Consider the following 23982-nt stretch of genomic DNA (forward strand, 5'->3'; position numbering starts at 1 on the left):
TGGAGGCCCTCAGGGTCCGATTTTGTGGGTGGGGTCCCTCAGAGTCCGATTTGTTTGGCGGGTCCCCTCAGGGTCCGATTTGGTGGGCGGGGCCTCTCAGGGTCCGATTTTGAGGGCGGGGCCCCTCAGGGTCCGATTTGGTGGGCGGGGCTCCTCAGGGTTCAATTTTGTAGGTGGGGTCCCTCAGGGTTCGATTTTGTGGCCGGGGCCCCTCAGGGTCTGATTTTGTGGCCGGGGGCCCGTCAGGGTCCGATTTTGTGGCCAGGGCCACTCAGGGTCCGATTTTGTGGGTGGGCCCTCAGGGTCCGATTTTGTGGCTGGGGCCCCTCAGGGTCTGATTTTGTGGCTGGGGCCCCTCAGGGTCCGATTTTGTTGGTTGGGCCCCTCAGGATCCGATTTTGAGGGTGGGGCCCCTCAGGGTCCGATTTTGTGGCCGGGGCCCCTCAGGGTCCGATTTTGTGGTTGGGGCCCCTCAGGGTCTGATTTTGTGGCCGGGTCTACTCAGGGTCCGATTTGGTGGGCTGGGCCCCTCAGGGTCCGATTTGGTGGGCTGGGCCCCTCAGGGTCCGATTTGGTGGGCGGGGCCCCCAGGGTCCAATTTTGTGGGTGGGGCCCCTCTGGGTTTGATTTTGTGGCCGGGATCTCTCAGGGTCCGATTTTGTGGCCGGGGCCCCTCAGGGTCCGATTTTGTGATTGGGGCCCCTCAGGGTCCGATTTTGTGATTGGGGGCCCTCAGGGTCCGATTTTGTGGGTGGGGTCCCTCAGAGTCCGATTTGGTGGGCGGGGCCTCTCAGGGTCCGATTTTGAGGGCGGGGCCCCTCAGGGTCCGATTTTGTGGGCGGGGCCCCTCAGGTTTCGATTTGGTGGGCGGGGCTCCTCAGGGTTCAATTTTGTAGGTGGGGTCCCTCAGGGTCCGATTTTGTGGCCGGGGCCCGTCGGTCCGATTTTGTGGCCAGGGCCAGTCAGGGTCCGATTTTGTGGGTGGGGCCCCTCAGGGTCCGATTTTGTGGGTGGGGCCCCTCAGGGTCCGATTTTGTGGGTGGGGCCCCTCAGGGTCCGATTTTGTGGGCGAGGCCACTCTGGGTCTGATTTGGTGGGCGAGGCCACTCTGGGTCCGATTTGGATGCCAGGGTTGCTCAGCCTCCTTTTTGTAGGCCAGAGTCTTATCAGCCTCCGATTTGGAGCCTTGGGTCACTCCGCTTTCGATTTGGCGCGCCGGCCCTTTAAGACTCATTTTGGTGCGCCGGCTCTTTAAGAATCACTTTGGCGCGTCGGCCCTTTAAGAGCCAGGGTGGCTCACTGGGCTTCTAAATCCACTTTGGCGCACACATTCTCTCTCAGGGGCATGCGTCATGTGATGAAGCTAGATTTGCATTTGTGCTGTGGGCTTTGCTTTAAGAGCTGATATTATGTGGCAGACGCTCTCTCCTGGGGTTGTCATGTGACGTTCGTAGGCGTTGGCATAGTAACTGGGTGTGCCTGCGCATATCAATGAGCTCAACTGCCATTTCAATCGCCTCAGGGCACGTTTTAAGCTTCCCATTCAAATGCATTGGAGACAGTGCATTCCAATGACGGGAAAAAAAATTTTCAAACGCAAATTGCGCAAAAACTACAAATCCGATCGACACGAAAAATACTTAGCACACCTCACATGGACGCTGGCTTCGAAACGACACCTCAACGGAGTCTGTGCGTGTAGCGATTCGGGCTGTATTAATTGCGGAAATCAACTTAATAATAATAACTAGATGTGTATTTCCTGAAGGAAGTACAGATAGTGGTTTGAAATGGTGCCCGGGCTGCCCCTTTAAGAGAGACTTGCCTGCTGCCCCTGCAAGACTTTCAAGTCAGGATACGATTTAACTGTGGGTGCCTCTCAGGGGCCACTTTGGCCTCAGGGTCTGATTTTGTGGGTGGGGCCCCTCAGGGCCTGATTTTGTGGGTGGGGCCCCTCAGGGTCCGATTTTGTGGGTGGGGCCCCTCAGGGTCCGATTTGGTGGCCGGGGCCACTCAGGGTCCGATTTTGTGTCAGGGGCCCCTCAGGGTCTGATTTGGTGGGCTGGGCCCCTCAGGGTCCGATTTGGTGGGCGGGGCCCCCAGGGTCCAATTTTGTGGGTGGGGCCCCACTGGGTTCAATTTTGTGGCCGGGGTCTCTCAGGGTCCGATTTTGTGGCCAGGGCCCCTCAGGGTCCGATTTTGTGGTTGGGGCCCCACAGGGTCCGATTTTGTGATTGGAGGCCCTCAGGGTCCGATTTTGTGGGTGGGGTCCCTCAGAGTCCGATTTGTTTGGCGGGTCCCCTCAGGGTCCGATTTGGTGGGCGGGGCCTCTCAGGGTCCGATTTTGAGGGCGGGGCCCCTCAGGGTCCGATTTGGTGGGCGGGGCTCCTCAGGGTTCAATTTTGTAGGTGGGGTCCCTCAGGGTTCGATTTTGTGGCCGGGGCCCCTCAGGGTCTGATTTTGTGGCCGGGGGCCCGTCAGGGTCCGATTTTGTGGCCAGGGCCACTCAGGGTCCGATTTTGTGGGTGGGCCCTCAGGGTCCGATTTTGTGGCTGGGGCCCCTCAGGGTCTGATTTTGTGGCTGGGGCCCCTCAGGGTCCGATTTTGTTGGTTGGGCCCCTCAGGATCCGATTTTGAGGGTGGGGCCCCTCAGGGTCCGATTTTGTGGCCGGGGCCCCTCAGGGTCCGATTTTGTGGTTGGGGCCCCTCAGGGTCTGATTTTGTGGCCGGGTCTACTCAGGGTCCGATTTGGTGGGCTGGGCCCCTCAGGGTCCGATTTGGTGGGCTGGGCCCCTCAGGGTCCGATTTGGTGGGCGGGGCCCCCAGGGTCCAATTTTGTGGGTGGGGCCCCTCTGGGTTTGATTTTGTGGCCGGGATCTCTCAGGGTCCGATTTTGTGGCCGGGGCCCCTCAGGGTCCGATTTTGTGATTGGGGCCCCTCAGGGTCCGATTTTGTGATTGGGGGCCCTCAGGGTCCGATTTTGTGGGTGGGGTCCCTCAGAGTCCGATTTGGTGGGCGGGGCCTCTCAGGGTCCGATTTTGTGGGCGGGGCCCCTCAGGTTTCGATTTGGTGGGCGGGGCTCCTCAGGGTTCAATTTTGTAGGTGGGGTCCCTCAGGGTCCGATTTTGTGGCCGGGGCCCGTCGGTCCGATTTTGTGGCCAGGGCCAGTCAGGGTCCGATTTTGTGGGTGGGGCCCCTCAGGGTCCGATTTTGTGGGTGGGGCCCCTCAGGGTCCGATTTTGTGGGTGGGGCCCCTCAGGGTCCGATTTTGTGGGCGAGGCCACTCTGGGTCTGATTTGGTGGGCGAGGCCACTCTGGGTCCGATTTGGATGCCAGGGTTGCTCAGCCTCCTTTTTGTAGGCCAGAGTCTTATCAGCCTCCGATTTGGAGCCTTGGGTCACTCCGCTTTCGATTTGGCGCGCCGGCCCTTTAAGACTCATTTTGGTGCGCCGGCTCTTTAAGAATCACTTTGGCGCGTCGGCCCTTTAAGAGCCAGGGTGGCTCACTGGGCTTCTAAATCCACTTTGGCGCACACATTCTCTCTCAGGGGCATGCGTCATGTGATGAAGCTAGATTTGCATTTGTGCTGTGGGCTTTGCTTTAAGAGCTGATATTATGTGGCAGACGCTCTCTCCTGGGGTTGTCATGTGACGTTCGTAGGCGTTGGCATAGTAACTGGGTGTGCCTGCGCATATCAATGAGCTCAACTGCCATTTCAATCGCCTCAGGGCACGTTTTAAGCTTCCCATTCAAATGCATTGGAGACAGTGCATTCCAATGACGGGAAAAAAAATTTTCAAACGCAAATTGCGCAAAAACTACAAATCCGATCGACACGAAAAATACTTAGCACACCTCACATGGACGCTGGCTTCGAAACGACACCTCAACGGAGTCTGTGCGTGTAGCGATTCGGGCTGTATTAATTGCGGAAATCAACTTAATAATAATAACTAGATGTGTATTTCCTGAAGGAAGTACAGATAGTGGTTTGAAATGGTGCCCGGGCTGCCCCTTTAAGAGAGACTTGCCTGCTGCCCCTGCAAGACTTTCAAGTCAGGATACGATTTAACTGTGGGTGCCTCTCAGGGGCCACTTTGGCCTCAGGGTCTGATTTTGTGGGTGGGGCCCCTCAGGGCCTGATTTTGTGGGTGGGGCCCCTCAGGGTCCGATTTTGTGGGTGGGGCCCCTCAGGGTCCGATTTGGTGGCCGGGGCCACTCAGGGTCCGATTTGGTGGCCGGGGCCCCTCAGGGTCCGATTTGGTGGCCGGGGCCCCTCAGGGTCTGATTTGGTGGGTGGGGCCCCTCAAGGTCCGATTTTGTGGCTGGGGCCCCTCAGGGTCCGATTTTGTGGCCGGGGCCACTCAGGATCCGATTTTTGTGGCTGGAACCCCTCAGGGTCCAATTTTGTGGGTGGGGCCCCTCAGGGTCCGATTTTGTGGCCGGGGCCCGTCAGGGTCCGATTTTGTGGGTGGGGCCTCTCAGGGTCCGATTTGGTGGGCGGGGCCCCTCAGGGTCCAATTTGGTGGGCTGGGCCCCTCAGGGTCCGATTTTGTGGGCTGGGCCCCTCAGGGTCCGATTTTGTGGCCGGGGCCCCTCAGGGTCCGATTTTGTGTCAGGGGCCCCTCAGAGTCCGATTTTGTGGTTGGGTCCCCTCAGGGTCCGATTTTGTGGTTGGGGCCCCTCAGGGTCCGATTTTGTGGCCGCGGCCCCTCAGGGTCCGATTTTGTGGCCGCGGCCCCTCAGGGTCCGATTTTGTGGCAGGGGCCCCTCAGGGTCCGATTTTGTGGGTGGGGCCCCTCAGGGTCCAATTTGGTGGGCGGGACCACTCTGGGTCCAATTTGGTGGGCGGGGCCTCTCAGGGTCCGATTTTGTGGTTGGGTCCCCTCAGGGTCCGATTTTGTGGTTGGGGCCCCTCAGGGTCCGATTTTGTGGCCGGGGCCTATCAGGGTCCAATTTTGTGACTGGGGCCCATCAGGGTCCGATTTTGTGGCCGCGGCCCCTCAGGGTCTGATTTTGTGGCAAGGGCCCCTCTGGGTCTGATTTTGTGGGCGGAGCCCCACTGGGTCCGATTTGGTGGGCGGGACCACTCTGGGTCCAATTTGGTGGGCGGGACCACTCTGGGTCCAATTTGGTGGGCGGGACCACTCTGGGTCCAATTTGGTGGGCGGGACCACTCTGGGTCCAATTTGGTGGGCGGGGCCCCACAGGGTCCGATTTGGTGGGCGGGGCCCCACAGGGTCCGATTTGGTGGGCGGGGCCTCTCTGGGTCAGATTTGGAGGCTGGGGCCACTCTGGGTAAGATTTGGAGGCTGGGGTCGCTCAGCCTCCAATTTGGAGGCCGGGGTCGTTGAGCTTCCGATTTGGAGGCCGAGGTCAAAGAGCCTCAGATTTGGAGGCAGGGGTCGATGAGCTTCCGATTTGGAGGCAGGGGTCGATGAGCTTCCGATTTGGAGGCAGGGGTCGATGAGCTTCCGATTTGGAGGCCGGGGTGGCTCAGCCTCCGATTTGGAGGCCGGGGTGGCTCAGCCTCCGATTTGGAGGCCGGGGTGGCTCAGCCTCCGATTTGGAGGCCGGGGTGGCTCAGCCTCCGATTTGGAGGCCGGGGTGGCTCAGCCTCCGATTTGGAGGCCGGGGTGGCTCAGCCTCCGATTTGGAGGCCGGGGTGGCTCAGCCTCCGATTTGGAGGCCGGGGTGGCTCAGCCTCCGATTTGGAGGCCGGGGTGGATCAGCCTCCGATTTGGAGGCCGGGGTGGATCAGCCTCCGATTTGGAGGCCGGGGTGGATCAGCCTCCGATTTGGAGGCCGGGGTGGATCAGCCTCCGATTTGGAGGCCGGGGTGAATCAGCCTCCGATTTGGAGGCCGGGGTGAATCAGCCTCCGATTTGGAGGCCGGGGTGAATCAGCCTCCGATTTGGAGGCCGGGGTGAATCAGCCTCCGATTTGGAGGCCGGGGTGAATCAGCCTCCGATTTGGAGGCCGGGGTGAATCAGCCTCCGATTTGGAGGCCGGGGTGAATCAGCCTCCGATTTGGAGGCCGGGGTGAATCAGCCTCCGATTTGGAGGCCGGGGTGAATCAGCCTCCGATTTGGAGGCCGGGGTGAATCAGCCTCCGATTTGGAGGCCGGGGTGGCTCAGCCTCCGATTTGGAGGCCGGGGTGGCTCAGCCTCCGATTTGGAGGCCGGGGTGGCTCAGCCTCCGATTTGGAGGCCGGGGTGGCTCAGCCTCCGATTTGGAGGCCGGGGTGGCTCAGCCTCCGATTTGGAGGCCGGGGTGGCTCAGCCTCCGATTTGGAGGCCGGGGTGGCTCAGCCTCCGATTTGGAGGCCGGGGTGGCTCAGCCTCCGATTTGGAGGCCGGGGTGGCTCAGCCTCCGATTTGGAGGCCGGGGTGGCTCAGCCTCCGATTTGGAGGCCGGGGTGGCTCAGCCTCCGATTTGGAGGCCGGGGTGGCTCAGCCTCCGATTTGGAGGCCGGGGTGGCTCAGCCTCCTATTTGGAGGCCTGGGTGGCTCAGCCTCCTATTTGGAGGCCTGGGTCGCTCAGCCTCCGATTTGGAGGCCGGGGTGGCTCAGCCTCCGATTTGGAGGCCGGGGTGGCTCAGCCTCCGATTTGGAGGCCGGGGTGGCTCAGCCTCCGATTTGGAGGCCGGGGTGGCTCAGCCTCCGATTTGGAGGCCGGGGTGGCTCAGCCTCCGATTTGGAGGCCGGGGTGGCCCAGCCTCCGATTTGGAGGCCGGGGTGGCTCAGCCTCCTATTTGGAGGCCGGGGTGGCTCAGCCTCCGATTTGGAGGCCGGGGTGGCTCAGCCTCCGATTTGGAGGCCGGGGTGGCTCAGCCTCCGATTTGGAGGCCGGGGTGGCTCAGCCTCCGATTTGGAGGCCGGGGTGGCTCAGCCTCCGATTTGGAGGCCGGGGTGGCTCAGCCTCCGATTTGGAGGCCGGGGTGGCTCAGCCTCCGATTTGGAGGCCGGGGTGGCTCAGCCTCCGATTTGGAGGCCGGGGTGGCTCAGTCTCCGATTTGGTGTGTCGGCCCTTTAAGACTCATTTGGGTGCGCTGGCCCTTTAACAATCACTTTGGCGCGTTGGCCCTTTAAGAGCTAGTTTGGCTGACTGGGCTTCTTTTAAATCCACTTTGGCGCACACATTCTCTCTCAGGGGCATGTGTCATGTGATGAAGCTAGATTTGCATTTGTGCTGTGGGTTTCGCTTTAAGAGCTGATATTATGTGGCAGAGGCTCTGTGCTGGGGTTCAAGTGAAGTTCGTAGGCGTTGGCATAGTAACTGGGTCTGCCTGCGCATATCAATGAGCTCAACTGTCATTTCAATCGCCTCAGGGCACGTTTTGCCATTTCCTATTGAAAAGCATTGGAGACAGTGCATTCCAATGACGGGAAAAAAAATTTTCAAACGCAAATTGCGCAAAAACTACAAATCCGATCGACACGAAAAATACTTAGCACACCTCTCATGGACGCTGGCTTCGAAACGACACCTCAACGGAGTCTGTGCGTGTAGCGGTTCGGGCCGCATTAATTGCGGAAATCAACTTAATAATAATAAGAAGAAGAATAAGTTAGCAGCGTTCGGATTACAATATAGTGGTTTTTTCAAACCACTATAAAAATCTAGAAAACTAGCTGAAGAGCCCGGCGCTGCCCGGGCATAGTAACTAACTGTGGTTAGTTATAGAAAATTATAATTATCCTCCATCCCATAGTCCCGTGCCCATATACCATCATACATATCCTCCATCCCATAGTCCCGTGCCCATATACCCAAACAAACAAACATACACACACACACACACACATACACACTTTGAGCTTTAGATATTGATACACAAGCCATGAAAAATTTTTTTGTTTTAAATGAAAATAAATGCAAAAAAGCAACAAACATCGAAAAAAACAACCATGAAAATTAAAAAAAAATACTTTAAAAAATACCAAAAAAAAAAGAAAATAAACCAGCCTAGAAATTAAGTTTAAAAAAAAATCTGTAACCAAAAAAGCAGCAAAAAAACCAAGGAAAATTACCAAAAAATACTAATAAAAATTTACCAAAAACATAAAAAAAATAAACACCTGAAAGAATTTTCAATGCAGTTAAAAAAAAAAAAAGAAAATAAACCAGCATAGAAATTAAGTAAAAAAAAAAAAACAGTCCGTCTGTACTTACATCACATCTTCCCGCCCGCACTTGGCCTTGCTGCTCCTGCCGTTCCTCCGGTGGTGGTGGCGTGATGGAGGATGAGGTCTGAAAATTAAACAAAAAAAATTAACCACATGTGTTTATTTTTTCCAATCCATACGGAAGCATGGTACTCACTTCTTCTGCCTCTTGCCCTGTCCCGGGGACATATTCCTCACCAGATGAAGACATGCTGCAATAAAAAAAAAAGAGACATAAGTACATAGAAATGTATTGAAATTTCAGCCAGACATTAGGTTTTTCATACTTACATTGGTGCAGCTTGTGCTGTGTGTCCACTCGTGAGCAATCCTTAAAGTATTGTGGAATCCCAGTGCAGTGCCCACACCATTTTATCACCTTGGTTTAATTTTTTTTTTTACTGTCTAGACCACATTTCAGTCGTGTTTATCTTAAAAACGCAAGCGTGCACAAGACCATGCGCACGTATGCGCTCCCATAGGCTCCAATGTGGTGTTTTTGCGCATTCCGTGCGCAAGCGTGCGCATGCGTTTTTTTGACGAGACAGGGGGGAACCAAAAATGCAACATGTTGCGTCTGACGCGCCTGGCGCGAAAGACAAAAAAACGCATGCGCACGAAAGCGCAAGTATGCGCAAGACCATGCGCACGTCATGTTAAATATAGGTGCGCACGATGCGCTGCGCACAAAAGCGCAAATGTGAAACCAGCCTTATTGAGGTATTACACAGGCCGCCCTCCACATAGAGCTCATGGAATCATAGAATGGTAGAGTTGGAAGGGACCTCCTGGGTCATCTGGTCCAACCCCCCGCTCAAAGCAGGATTTGCTAAATCATCCCAGTCAGATGTCTGTCCAGCCTCTGTTTGAAGGCTTCTATTGAAGGAGAACTCACCACCTCTCATGGCAGCCTGTTCCACTCATTGATCACTCTAACTGTCAAAAAGTTTTTTCTAATATCTAATCTGTGTCCTCCCATTCAGACGTTACCTGTTTGCTTGAATGCTTACCTGAGGGTTTTTAGCCTGAACCCCAATGAGAATACCCTAATTAATACAGCTGCACCTGCTTCGATTTTTTAGATCATGTGAATTTTATTTATTTCATTTATCTACATTTTTCAGTAATAAAAGAACTCTTATTTTAAATAAGTTAGCCAATATAAATGGTCAGCTATATTACGCACTTCCGATAGTATAATATCCCTAAAAGGGAAGCAACAAAGGCATATACGTATAGGTACGTAATAAAAAATGTGCTTTATTAAACAGAAAATATACACCATAAAAAACACACTAAAAACTGGGAGAAGTGTCAAGAGTGGGTCACTAATAATATAGCCACACAATTGGTGGTATGTAGTGACAGTTGAATTAGACGACCAATAGTAAGTAAAAAGCACTCAGATATAAAGTGCTATGTGCATGTGAACAAGGATCAAATCTCAGGGGAACTCGCATATCCTGGTAATTGCGTAGGTAAAATATTTAATTCTTAGTCAAGTTGGGAAAGTTCCCAGAATGTAGCAACATCCCCACATCATTGTACGCCCACCGAAGAAGCTGACGCGAAACGCGCGTTGGGGTTTGTCACCTCCCAACATCAGGTAATATTTATTACTTAATTTTGAATGATGCTGTGTGTACTCTTGACACTTCTCCCAGTTTTTAATGTTTTTTTTATTGTATATATTTTCTGATTAATGAAGTACATTTTTTATTACCTATACCTCTATGCCTCTGTTGCTTGTTACTTGTATTTAATGAGCAATATCAACCCCATTGACAGTGATTTTTTTTTTTAATTTATTTCCGTACTTGGTACTACGTTTACTTGAATTGGTTGAGGTTCTGTACAAGGCCACACGTGTACAATGGCTCCTTATTTCTGCTGATTGTTGGAGGTCAGACCTTCACTGATTGAACACTGATCACCATCTAAAGAAAGGTCATCATTTAAAGTGAATCTGTCACCAGGTTGCTATATCATCTGACAATAGCATGATGTAGGGACACAGACCTTCATTCCAGCGATTTGTCACTTACTGGTCTGTTTGGTGTAGTTTTGATAAAAACACTGTTTTATCTTCTGCAGATCTAGCTAGCAGTTCTCAGAATGCTGAACGCTGCGCATAACCCCACCCACAGTATGGAATGGCAGCTTTCTGTGTACGCTGTGCGTAAGCTGCCAATAACTGGTGGGATTGGGATTATACAGAACTATTTAATATAGAGGACTACATGGCAGCAGATTTACTAGTCCTCCAGTGATAATCTGCTGATTTAAAATAATGATTTTATCAAAACTACAGCATTCAGTCCAGTAAGTGACTCATCGCTGGAATCAGTGTCTCTGCTTCTACATTTGCTGCTCTAAGATTAGGTGGTAAAAACCTCTGACAAATTCTAGTTAAGGATACTATAAAGCATTAGGACTTTGGACCCGATTCATTAAGACCAGTGTTACTGACGCTAGGCTTGATGAGTCTTGAGGGGGCGAGCTGGAGTCAGGTACTGGAGTGAGATTTCTGGTATAGGGGATGAATTAGACTAGCTGTGGTGTCACGCCTTCTTTCTACCACATCTCCGCCCATTTTGATGGAGCTGGGAGAAACTGTAGTGAAGAAGCAAAATTTGGGCGCAACTCCATGTTGAACCTAAATTTTGTGATTTTTTTTTTTTTTTTTTTTTTTTTTTCTTCAAAGCTTTTATGGGCTTCTCCAACTGAAAATACTGGATATGGGAAATATTTTTTTGGACTTGGACAAAGCAGACAGGAGGGTCATATGCCTCTCCATTCACTGCCATTAAAAGAAAAGGAGTGCCGTGCAGTCTGTTAGAAAAGCTGCACTAACAAGCGGGTAGCGCTTCACAAAGGAGGAGAACCTGTAATATAGTATTAACTACTACAAAATAATGGCGCACATTTTGTTTAAACAAAGATAAATCTGACAACCCCTTTAAGTAGCTTAAAAAACTACAGAGAATTGTAGGACCATAGGGAAACAAGTGTGGTAAAGACCTTTGCCCCAGATATGTATGGTCATTTTCTGATGTGTCCTGTTTCTGCTGAGTTTCTATAAACAGAAAAATGCTTAAAAATAATTGATAAAGCCAGAAGATAAAAAAGTAAGTTAGACCGCTTGTTACTTTCCTACTGTCATCCATTAATATTCCCTAATATTTATGGTGGAATGTCCATTATTTTGAATTTAGAGTGACATTTAATCTATTCCTTGTCCATGTATAGGAGGTTTTAGAGCTGGAGAAGACCTTAGGAGGATATCTAGTAGAGGAACCAAAGCCACTGATGTTCAAAGACAGTTTTCACAACTTGCGTTTATCTATTCATGATATTCCTCACTCACTGTGGAGAAGCAAATTACTAGCAAAATTTCAGGTAAGAGGATGTAAAGGTGTAAAGCATAATTGTTCAAAAGTGTTAAAGCACCACTCCAGGATTTTTTTCTTATTTCACTGCTGGAGTGGTGCCAGTGATTCCTTGACCGTAATCTTATATTTACCTCCCGCCATCTTCATGGCTACATGGCTCCGCTCTAGTTCCACACCGCCATCTTGTGACCGCAACTTCAGATTGACCGAAAGTCTGGGGTAACGATCATAAGCCGAGTTCTGGCCTCATAGGCTTACATTGAGTTGTGATTTCCGTATTGCCCAGTAAACAATGGAGCCGGCAGCTCAAACTGCTGCAGACCGGCCAATAACAGAAAAAAATGTGTCTGGAAAGTATATTATTACAGACAGGGAACTTAGATTAGTGACACCACTCCAGTGGTAAAATTAGAAAAAAAAACGCTGGAGTGGTGCTTTAATACATGTCATCTATTAAAGGGGATGTCCGGTCTCAGATGAAAAGTCTGCAGGCACTCTAGTAGACCACAAACCTCCAAATTGTGTCTGTTTGATGCGTACCATGTCACAATTCCTCTGCATTCTGGGACGTACATATTAATGACCCATTTATCAGGGAGGTAATCAATATCAAATCATTGGGGGTCCTACATCTGGCACCCCCACAAATCAGCTGACATCTGCTTTGATAGTTATCAGATGTAAGCATTGTACAAAGCAGAACACCACAGTTCTGTAAAATGTTTGAGCAATGTCAAGTACTGTAGTTTATCTCCCACTCACTTGAATTGTCATTAAAGGGAATCTGTTACCCCATTTTTCGAATATGAGCTGCCGGCACCGACATCAGGGGCTTATCTACAGCATTCTGTAATGCTGTAGATAAGCCCCCGATGTAACCTGAAATATAAGAAAAAGGAGTTAGATTATACTCACCCTGGCGTTCGGTCCGGTCCGATGGGTGTCGCGGTATGGTACAGCGCCTCCCATCTTCATACGATGCCGTCCTCTTCTTTCCTTCCTGTCGTGGCTCCTGCTCAGGCGCACTGCAGTATTCTGCTCTGCCCTCAACAGGGCAAAGCAGTGTGCCTGAGCAGGAGCCACGACAAGAAGGAAAGAAGAGGACGGCATTGTATGAAGATGGGAGGCGCTGTACCATACCGCGACACCCATCGGACCAGGACCGGAACGCCCCCCCCGGTGAGTATAATATAACTCTTTTTTCTTATCTTTCAGGTTACATCGGGGGCTTATCTACAGCATTACAGAATGCTGTAGATAAGCCCCTAATGTCCGTGCCAGCAGCTCATATTCGAAAGATGAGGTGACCGATTCCCTTTAACATGCAAGTCCTAGACAACCCTTTATAGAGGTTTTCCCACTGGCAAAGTACATTTTAATTAACAAATCTTGGATTGGTAAAAAGTTCCACAATTGGTTTAATAAGATATTCCTGTGCTGAAATAATCTTATAAATGTGCCTCCACTATGTACTGTGTAATGGCTGTGTTTGACCATATAGAGATGCTGCAGCTGATGATCACACATGCACAGCTCTTGATAATGGGAGGAAGCATAAGTGAGTATACTGGTTTCACTGCAGGGATTCTCAGCTGCTTATATGTGTTAGCAAACACATTTATATGTCTGTTTGTTTTATCACAGGAGGGGAATGGAGTGTTTCTGCTGCATCACCAGTTCTGTGAGCTCATCAGAAATCTAGCCAGTGATGTATCAGCTTAATTAGCTCCTATAGCTTCTTTGTCACTGATTTGATTTATGATGAGCTCATAGGGCTGGTGATGCAGTAGAAACACTCGCTCCTGTAATAAAACAGGCCTACAAATGTGTTCCCTCACACACAAGTGCAATTGAGAGTCCCTTAGAGTATATTCACTGATAGCATAGTCACTTTGTTTCCTCCTCTACCCAGCGAGCTGTGTATGCACGATCAAGAATTGCACTATCTACACCACAGGACACTGGAAATAACACAATACACAGCAGGGACCCACTTAGGGTCCCATTACGATCCCGACAGCAATACGACCTGGTCAGGATCGCTGGTGCATCGCTAACTGGTCGCTAGTGAGCTGCCAAACAGGCAGATCTCACCAGCGACGCAGCAGTGATGAGCAATCCGTCGGCGGTCGCTCTTACCTGTCACACCGCAGCGATGACGACTTCCGCTTGCGTACAAGCGTTGCTAGTCGGTGCCAGCGGGATGCCAACAATGAAAAAATGACCCAGGCCATTCCAGCGCGATCAGCGGTCGCAGGTACGTCTCACACAAAGCGAGATCACTAGCGATATCGCTGTTGCGTCACAAAATCGGTGACGCTTTAGCGATCTCGCTATGTGTGAAGGGGGCTTTAGAAGACTGTCTCAGCACAGGAATGTTTTTTTTTGCGGAAATTGAGTTGTTGCATGTCCAATACAACTACTTGTGATAGCATTGTATTCAGCTTTGATTCCCATAAGACATGGCACACAATGGATAGAATCTAGAAATGCATTATCAGGAATCTACAATATAGATCTTTTGTAGAGCTAATAGGTTTTCTTATTTCAGGAGATCCCTTTTTATCACATTTGGAGTGGAAGTCAGCGGTCGTTGCATTGTACATTCACTTTGGAAAGGTACACTTTGGCTTCCACAGAGCTGACATGCAAAATTTGTGTGAGGCAGGTGGAAGGAGAAGGACAAATATTCCAGTTGCATACTAACCTGGAAGAGGTGAGAAAACGTTACTGCTGTCTGATAATGGTTTTTGTATATTATATTCCTGAGTACAACATATATCAGGTATGAATTAAACTAAAAGTTACACTGAAACAAGTGGGAGAGGAGGTTAGAGGCAATAAGTGTGTAAGCAAGGCCTGTCAAAACTTCACAAGTGTCCGGTTTTTGCTCTTGATTTATTCCCGTTGCTCCCATGAGTATTCTGTTTTTTTGGGGGGAAGGGGGGGTACAGGAGGAGCTGAATAGATTGATACTTAGTTTTGTGAGAAAAGATTCTATATAACCTGTGTTTTAATCATTTTATCCTCTTCTCTTTCTGCCATATTTGGTCCAGTGAGTGGTCCTATCTGTGACTGACAGCTATCTGTGTATGCACACTTTATACAAGGCTGTCAGTCACTGATCGGACCGAAAATCCCAGAAAGAGCAGAGGAGGATTAATGATGAAAACAGAGGTTATACTGATTCTTTTCTCACTAAACTTATATATCACTCTGCTCCGCTCCCCCTGCTCTATAACATGGCGCCTGCAGAATGAACTGCATTTTAACCCCTTAATGACAGGAGCTTTTTCGTTTTTCGCTCCCCTTTTTTATTTTTCCATCAATATGGCCATGTGAGGACTTATTTTTTGCGGGACGAGTTGTTCTTTTGAACAACATCATTGTTGTCGAGTACTCAAAAACGGGAAAAAAAATCCAAGTGCGGTGATATTGCAAAAACAAAAGTGCAATCCCACACTTGTTTTTTGTTTGGCTTTTTTGCTAGGTTTGCTAAATGCGAAAACTGACCGTCCATTATGATTCTCCAAGTCATTACGAGTTCATAGACACCAAACATGTCTAGGTTATTTTTTATCTAAGTGGTGAAAAAAAAAAAAAAAATTGCGCCATTTTCTGAGACCCGTAGCGTCTCCATTTTTCTTGATCTGGGGTTGGTTGAGGGCTAATATTTTGCACACCGAGCTGATGTTTTTAAGGGTACCGTTCTTTTGATCGCTCGTTATTGCATTTTAATGCAATGTCACAGCGACCAAAGAAAAGGAATTCTGGCTTTTCGATTTTTTTTTTTTTTTGTCCCTCTACACCGTTTAGCGATCGGGTTAGTCCTTTTTTTATTGATAGATCAGGCAATTCTGAATGCGGCGATACCTAATATGTGTATGTTTGATTTTTTATTGCTTTATTTTTAATGGGGCGAAAGGGAGATCATTTAAACTTATATATATATTTTTTTTCATATTTTTTAGGCTCGTTTCACATTTGCGTTTAGGGCCGCAGCGTCGGCCTGCGCATGACTGCTGCTAAGCCCCGCCCCCTGTCGCGCCTCCTCCGGTAGCTCCGCCTCCGGGCGCATGACGCTGCATGCGACATGCGTCCCCTATCTTTATCACTGAGGACACAGGCTGTGCGCAGTATGCGTTTGGCGGCGCCTGCGTCCTTTTGACGGTGCGCCGAGCCAACCAAATTGCAACAGGTTGCGTTTGGCGCTAGTTGGCACACCGTCAAAAAGACGCAGGCGCCGCCAAACGCATACTGCGCACGGCCTGTGTCCTCGGTGATAAAGATAGGGGACGCATGCAGCGTCATGCGCCCAGAGGCGGAGCTACCGGAGGAGGCGCGGCAGGGGCGGGGCTTAGCTGCGGCCGTGCGCAGGCCGACGCTGCGGCCCTAAACGCAAATATGAAACCGGCCTTAAAACTTTTTTTTTTTTTTTTTACTTTTGGCATGCTTCAATAGCCTCCATAGGATACTAGAAGCATCCACTACTTGATCGGCTCTACTACATATAGGCGATGAGCAGATCACCTATATGTAGCAGAATTACATCATTACTATGAGCGCCGACCACCGGGTGGCGCTCATAGCAATGCCTCATTAACAACCATAGAGGTCTCAAGTAGACCTCTGGTTGTGATGGCAGCGTATCGCTGACCCCCAATCACGTGACGGGGGTCGGCGATGCGCATATTTCCTGGCCGGTGGCCGGAAGCGCTGGTTAAATGCCGCTGTCAGCGTTTGACAGCGGCGTTTAACCTATTAATAGGCGCGGGTGGATCGTGATTCCACCTGCGCCTATTGCGGGCACCAGCTGACATGTCCTGGTTTTGATGGGGGCTCACCACCGGAGCCCTCATGAAAGCGGGGGTACTGCCATTGGACATACTATCCCGTCCAATGGCAGTAAGGGGTTAATGGTTACAGGTTCCCTTTAACAATTTTTCTTACCACCAAGAAACGCCTAATTACAATAGATGATGTAAAAAGACTTGGCATTCGTATTGATGTATTCAACGAAAATTCTATTGTAATTATGTGATAATAAACACGGCACTTCTGGACACAAAGCTGCACAAGTAGGATCCAAAGCCGTCAGTTATGATGTAAAAAGACTTGTCACTCGTATTGATGTATTCAATGAAAATGGTAGTTTTATTGTTGTAGGAAATTCCAGACAAAAGTAAAGAAATGTTTTGGTCAAAACTAGACCTTCATCATCCACAGCGGTATCTGCAGACTCTCACCTGCCACGTACGATTCTGACACTTCCAGCACTTCAACTCGACTGATGAAGGTCTAGTTTTGACCAAAACGTGTCTTTGTTTCTGTCTGGAATTTCCTACAACAATAAAACTACCATTTTCATTGAATACATCAATACGAGTGACAAGTCTTTTTACGTCATAACTGACGGCTTTGGATCCTACTTGTGCAGCTTTGTCTCCAGAAGTGCCGTGTTTATTATCATATAATTACAATAGATCTCTGCACATTTAATAGGTGACTAGCTTGTGGTGGTTGTATGAGAATTAATTGGAAACCTTGCTAGAATTCTACTGTTTTTGTGAAATCTTTCAGTGATACTATTGTCCATTAGGCCACCTGGGCATTTCTTACAGAACCCAAAGAGTAGAGGGTGTCTGCATATGTCTACTCATAAGAGGGTCAGTTTGGGTAAAGCTACAGGAAAGTGCGGTGTCAAGTTTAGAACTGAAAAGTGAGGTTTCATTATGGCCTAAATTGCTGTGTGATTTGGGCTGAATGCTGCACTGGACTTTAAGTAAAATAATCAAGGTCAAATAAGGTATAAATGGTCAAAACGACCACATCGGCCTACTTATTCAGAACATTGTATAATGGTCAACAGTGTTTCTGCTCAATAAGTGAATGTTCTTGAGAAGAATACTGTGCCTTGTACAGATTACTTTGTGATGTTATTGCAGTAGTATTATGAGTTTACCTGCGGTTTACACTCAGAGTTACAGGGATTAGAAATATTCTTATATAGAGAGTTTAATATTTAGTCTCCGACAAATACAGCTGCCGTATGGGCCAGCAGCGATAACCATAAATAAGCTGCGTACAGAAATGCATGTTTTGGTATTTTTACGTTTTATTCATTTATGTGTGTACTTATTTACTTGGATTGTATGCTTAGCTCTGAACTGTGTTCCTTTAGGGTAATTTCATCCATAAGTTTTTAATGTCTTTTTGAATATAGTGATTTGTAGAAAGCATTAATTATTCAGGTTTAGATTACTGTTGTAAAGTTTCTGAATGACTAGCAATTATGTAGTGAATGTGGATTGCCTGTCATTAAACCAAGTACACTGCAGACAAAGGGACTGGCATTTTTGGAATAAATACTGCAGTTACATAAAATACACAACTTATTATAGAACATTGAAACTTTATACCTATCATTACTTTGGCAAGACAGTGCCCTATTATGTCTCACAATAGACCACATTGTTCTTATTTCTTTCACCATGGAGGTGGAGAGTTGTTTTTGTCATCTTCACATGCTGCAAAATGTATTTATCACCTGTGAAGTGGATGGAATAGTTTGGCTGCTCAAAGTCTATTTCTGACTTAAGCTTGCACAGATCTATACTGACCAACAAGAGAACGAGAATCGGACATGATCCTATTGTGTCCAAGAATGACATGTACTGTATCTTTAAAAACCACTTGGCCCTCCTGCCACAGTAGTAATTACCTGCCTGTTTGATAAACAACCTGAATTGGCATGCTAGTGGTGATATTGGAGATCAAGATCACTTTCTACAAAACCACTACGAACATGCTCTTTCAGGTTCATCAGTCTTCTGTACTAGGGTAGTGGACCTGTGAAAGCTCAGGTTCTGATATCTGACCCAAACTCTATTCCAAAGTTCAGTTCGGGTACCAGAACTTCAAGCAGAACCCGGACCCCACTGAAAAGAATGAGGACACAAACTTTGCAGCTGGAAAAAAATATATCTCCTTCTCTTTCTTTCTCTTCTCTTTCTCTCCTTCAGCTCTTTCTCTCTCTTGCTCTCACTCTCCTTCTCTTGCTCTCACTCTCCTTCTCTTGCTCTCACTCTCCTTCTCTTGCTCTCACTCTCCTTCTCTTGCTCTCACTCTCCTTCTCTTGCTCTCACTCTCCTTCTCCTGCTCTCACTCTCCTTCTCTTGCTCTCACTCTCCTTCTCTTGCTCTCACTCCCCTTCTCTTGCTCTCACTCTCCTTCTCTTGCTCTCACTCTCCTTCTCTTGCTCTCACTCTCCTTCTCTTGCTCTCACTCTCCTTCTCTTGCTCTCACTCTCCTTCTCTTGCTCTCACTCTCCTTCTCTTGCTCTCACTCTCCTTCTCTTGCTCTCACTCTCCTTCTCTTGCTCTCACTCTCCTTCTCTTGCTCTCACTCTCCTTCTCTTGCTCTCACTCTCCTTCTCTTGCTCTCACTCTCCTTCTCTTGCTCTCTCTCTCGCCTTCTCTTGCTCTCTCTCTCGCCTTCTCTTGCTCTACTTCTCCCTTTACTTCTCCTTCCCCCAGAACTCCAAACATTGCAATGGACTTCCGAGAGAAGTCCATGCTACGTGTTTAGCATCGGACACTAGCTGCCTGAGATGAACCCCAAAGTTTTAAGTTCGGGTTCGCTCATCTCTATTCTGTGGAACAGAGTGGAGAAAGTCATGCACGCTCTGACTCCTGCTGACATTGGCAAGTAACGATGCTTCCTCCATGAGATGGATGTTGGTCGCTCACAGCGATGTAACCCACACCTATCAGACATGTATAGCATGTATGCTATAAATGTTCATGATGGAAATGGCTCTGTATCTAGTATGGTAATGAACGGTTGCAGCTTAAAAGTTTTAAAGGTTTATATATTTATTACTTTCATTTTTTTATTTTAACAGAATGCCAAATCATTTGATCCCTTTTTTTCGCATCCTGGAAGTAATGTAACAACCCAGCTTGGACCATATGCCTTTAAAATTCCAATGTCAATTAGACAGAAAATCTGCAACAGTTTGGACGCTCCAAACTCTAGAGGAAATGACTGGAGACTTTTGGCACAAAAACTCAGCATGGATCGGTATGTCATCAATTATTTTTGTTTTTAAAGGGTTGTCCAACCATTCCATACAGGTATATTTTATAGTTATACAATATAAACCTTCTGTAACATTTACACCAAAAGTGATGCCACTTATTAACATAGTTTCATGCTACATGTAGATGATGGGACATGCCAAACGTGATTATATGGCATTCCTGCTATTTGTGCACTCGTGTAGGGATCCATAGATAGAGCAAAGATAAGGAACTAGGCACTATTTGAAGTAGATGAGATCACTTAATCATGTACAATGGAAAACAGAACATGCATGACGTTTCGGTCAACAGCTGAACACTGGAGGTTGCTTTACCAATAATGAAAAAATTCAGACTTTACATCTGCAGAGTCGGCAAATAAAAAACTTTACATGTAAAATCAGTGTTATGATTTCACTACTTAAAAGTTTACACAATGGGGAAGATAATCAACAACTGTCAAATAGCAAAACTGGCTTAGTTGCCAGTAAGGGTGACATGACAAAATACTAATTGCAACACAATATCCACAATGAAACACTTGAATGTTAAAATTTTGTGGTTTCGTTGAACGTGTAAAGATTTTTTTTTTTACCGCCACTGTACAATAATACAATAAGCAAGTTCAGAAAAGAGCGACCAGAATGGTGACCGGTCTACAAACCCTGTCTTATGAGGAAAGGTTGCAGGATTTGGGATTGTTTAGTTTGCAAAAGAGAAGACTGAGAGGAGACTTAATAGCTGTCTACAAATATCTAAAGGGCTGTCACATTGTAGAAGGATCAACTTTATTCTCATTTGCACAAGGAAAGACTAGAAGCAATGGGATGAAACTGAATGGGAGGAGACACAGATTAGATATTAGAAAAAACTTTTTGACTGTTAGAGTGATCAATGAGTGGAACAGGCTGCCACGAGAAGTGGTGAGTTCTCCTTCAATGGAAGTCTTCAAACAGAGGCTGGACAGGCATCTGACTGGGATGATTTAGCGAATCCTGCTTTGAGCAGGGGGTTGGACCAGATGGCCCAGGAGGTCCCTTCCAACTCTACGATTCTATGATTCTATCTCTTTTCTGGTTTCCACAGTCCTTTGGGTCAGATGAAGGCCTGGGTCATGGACCGAAATGTCATACGTGTTCTATTTCTGATTGCCTACTGGTAACATTTAAAAAATAGGCCTGTCATGTATTTTTTTTTTTCTCTTCAGATACCTAAACTATTTTGCCACCAAAGCCAGTCCTACAGGAGTTATTCTGGACTTATGGGAAGCCTTACATCTGGACGATGGTGATCTCAACACTCTTGCCAGTGCCTTGGAAGAAATGGGCAAGAGTGAGATGATGCTTGTCATGGCAACCGAGGGGGATTGCTGATGACCTCTTGACTTGCAATTTGCTGGCGATGTTATTACTGGTTAACAGTCGAGAGGTCTTTGGTCAAAAAACAAGAGACATTTTCTTTCCTTGTTTATGATGGAAGATTCAGCAGCAGTGTACTGGAGAGACTGAATACTCTTATGGTCTAATCACAACCAGCCTTAGATATCCTTACATACTGTTTACAAGCTATCCAAGTGTCTAACAAAATACCTTCACATGCCACCCCACAAAATTGCAGACACAAAGAAATCATCTTCGTTACCATAATAACTGCTGGCAGACATCTTTCACGTTACCTTTCCATGCATTTAAGACTTTGTAGTTTTAAGCTCTGTCATTTCCTCCATCTTTAAACACGATATGTATTTCTTGAAAGGTTATGTACAATCTGATCAAACTGCTTCTATCCTGTCCAAGCTTGGAACAGCCTTACTACTGAGGCAAAAGGTTTCTTAGGAAACGCAAGTTTATTTATTATCCAGATCTTTGGATGAGTCTTTGTTTTATATGTTAATAATGTAAGATTTCTGAGTGTATGCACCCGCGGGTATGACTGAGGCTGGCGCAACATCTTGCTCTGGTAGAAGTTGTAGACGAGATATATTTCAATGGCTTGTATCAACATATGGGGCCTACTGTCAGTATGAGATTGTTCAACATGTCATTAAGAAATATTCCTCATCCACTTCTTGCTATATTTTTTTTGTCCCATAATTCATTTTTTTAGATATCTGAATAGAAACCCCACACAGCTCAGGGAATATACGAGGCCACCGGAGAAAATGAATCCAGGTCCAATTTAATTAATGATGTGTAAAATGGATACAGAGCTGTGGTCGCACACGACGTTCTGTGACCGAAAGCTGCCAGTTACTTTTTAAATGATACAAATCAGTTTGTTGCAGGTTGTGGCATTTGTTGGCCAGCCTTCTGATCATCAGTTTCAAAGTATTCCGATCCTTCTATGTTTGGGTTCCCTAATATTCTGATAAATTGCTCGTTCAAGTTAAGAGTACAGCACTGATAGAATTTGGATGTACAACTTGGCACATTTCCAGGCCATATTATGCCACTGAATCTGTTTCTAGACAGAAACATCAAAAATCCAGTAACAATAGAAACCGTTATGGGCAGCAATAATAACTATGTCCATCCCTCAAGCTCAGGAAGTGAATGTACGCTTCTTTTTTCTTTCTGTGCTGCATGTTTAATGGCAAATCTTCAAAACTGTCATAATACGAAGTAGTAAAAAAAATCTCTGCATAAGAGCGCATTCTATTCTAAGCCTAGAAAACCTAATATTAAGAGGTTGTCCAGAATTTAAAAAAATAGATCTTTTAATTTTTTTTCATTTATTTTTTTCTTAAATAAAAAACGTAAGCTGCAATTTCCAGCACAGTCCATGAACAAGAGCGATGCAGAGACATTTTTTATTTTTTTTTAAATCGTGGACAAGTCTTTTAATAAAACAAACTCATAGGAGGAACAACAAGCTTTTTTTTATTTTAATTGTGGAATTAAGAAGTATACACTTTGATTTTCTTCTGTGTATTTCTCATTGGTTTTCATTTTATTTAAAAAAAAACAAATCACATACCTATGTCATTATTGGATTTGAAATCTATTTTTCAAGTAGCAAATGCTCATTTATGTACCATTACAAAATGTAAAGAGAATTGGATTAAAAGTGTTATTTTTATACTTCAAGTTGGATTTCTCATTCACCTTGTACCCTCTTTTTTTCATCTGATATATAAGTCTTGAAAAATGGTTGATCAGTTTTTGCCTGTGGCAAAATGTATTATATTCTATAAAAAAAAAATCTTGGGCGCTCTTCCTCATCTCTATGGCTGACACCGGAGACATACAATATAAGGTAACACCAATTATCACTGGATGGATTCTGAAGGACTTTCGTAAGTCATTGAATTTTGGTCACTACAGAACCCATATGCATCGTTGGCCCGCCAAGGATAAATCAGTAGATTTTATTTCCAGACGATTTGTAAAACTGTAAATTGCATAATCACAGCAAATGTGTAGTCATAAACCAGTTCTAGAGAGTCATGCCTTGGTGCCAATGTGGATGTTTGCGAGGTACTAAGAGATTATGGGGAGCCAATGTTCTTCTACTACGGTTAAACTAGAATCTGATGTTTTCCTAATATCCCTTTATCTCTGACACTATGCACTTTAGTGGCAAAAAGAATCATGTAAAAAGAGACATTTCTTTAATCTATAATTAATAGCACCTGATAGGTTGTCAGTATATATCAGTATAAAGGTTTTGACCAATCAACAGTGGCATAGAGTGTAGTAGCCACAAAGGTAATTACCCTAGGTGCAAACTTATACAGGGGGGATCCACGTGGGCCAGTGCTACAGGTTCCTATACAGAGCGAGTTTTTCATTGGCTGCTGTACTCTGCAAAGGTAGCAACCAAGATGACAAAGTTCTCAACTTTGTCATCTCAGTTGCTGTCTGTTACCCTATGCAGAGTGTACCAGCTTATGACAATCTCATCTAAATTGCTCCACACTCCATAGGCGCGTTAGAGATGATAAAGGCTGCCCTGTGCTCACCCAAAGCTCCCGTCTTACCTTTAAAGCTTTGCTTGAAGCTTTGTGAAAGAAAAGAGAGAGACCTGGGAAAAAAACACTAAGTTTTCTATGTAATTATGACTAGGTCTATGACTCGGATAAGGACTTGTTAGTGTTAGTACTGGGGTTATGTTTAAGCCTAGCATAACAAAATAGTTACATTAATCAATACACATATATAATGAATAAGTAAAAAAAAAAATATATATATATATATATATATATATATATATATATATATATATATAATCTGTCATCTTGCAAAAAATGCTAATTAGGTTTATGGTAGAAAATTAAAACCGTTCCATAAAAGTACAAAAATGTAATGAAAAGTTAAATAAAGATATGATATATATATGCA

The 23982-nt window shown here is 46.6% G+C and overlaps 1 protein-coding gene across 2 annotated transcripts in view; it reads left to right on the top strand.

Moving 5' to 3' along the window:
* UNC5B (unc-5 netrin receptor B) overlaps window positions 1-22728 on the top strand; it is a 248751-nt gene extending 226023 nt beyond the window's left edge. For both annotated transcript variants that reach the window (XM_073574899.1, XM_073574900.1), the window contains 4 exons: window positions 11419-11568; window positions 14113-14277; window positions 19465-19643; window positions 20850-22728. In XM_073574899.1, coding sequence (XP_073431000.1) covers window positions 11419-11568; window positions 14113-14277; window positions 19465-19643; window positions 20850-21015 — 660 coding nt within the window. In that variant the 3' untranslated portion in view covers window positions 21016-22728. The remainder of the gene's footprint in view (window positions 1-11418; window positions 11569-14112; window positions 14278-19464; window positions 19644-20849) is intronic.
* The last annotated feature ends 1254 nt before the right edge of the window (window positions 22729-23982 follow it).

Source organism: Dendrobates tinctorius, unplaced genomic scaffold, assembly GCF_039654945.1.
Source record: "Dendrobates tinctorius isolate UK_male_01 unplaced genomic scaffold, ASM3965494v1 ptg000040l, whole genome shotgun sequence".
Taxonomy (NCBI): Eukaryota; Metazoa; Chordata; class Amphibia; order Anura; family Dendrobatidae; genus Dendrobates; species Dendrobates tinctorius.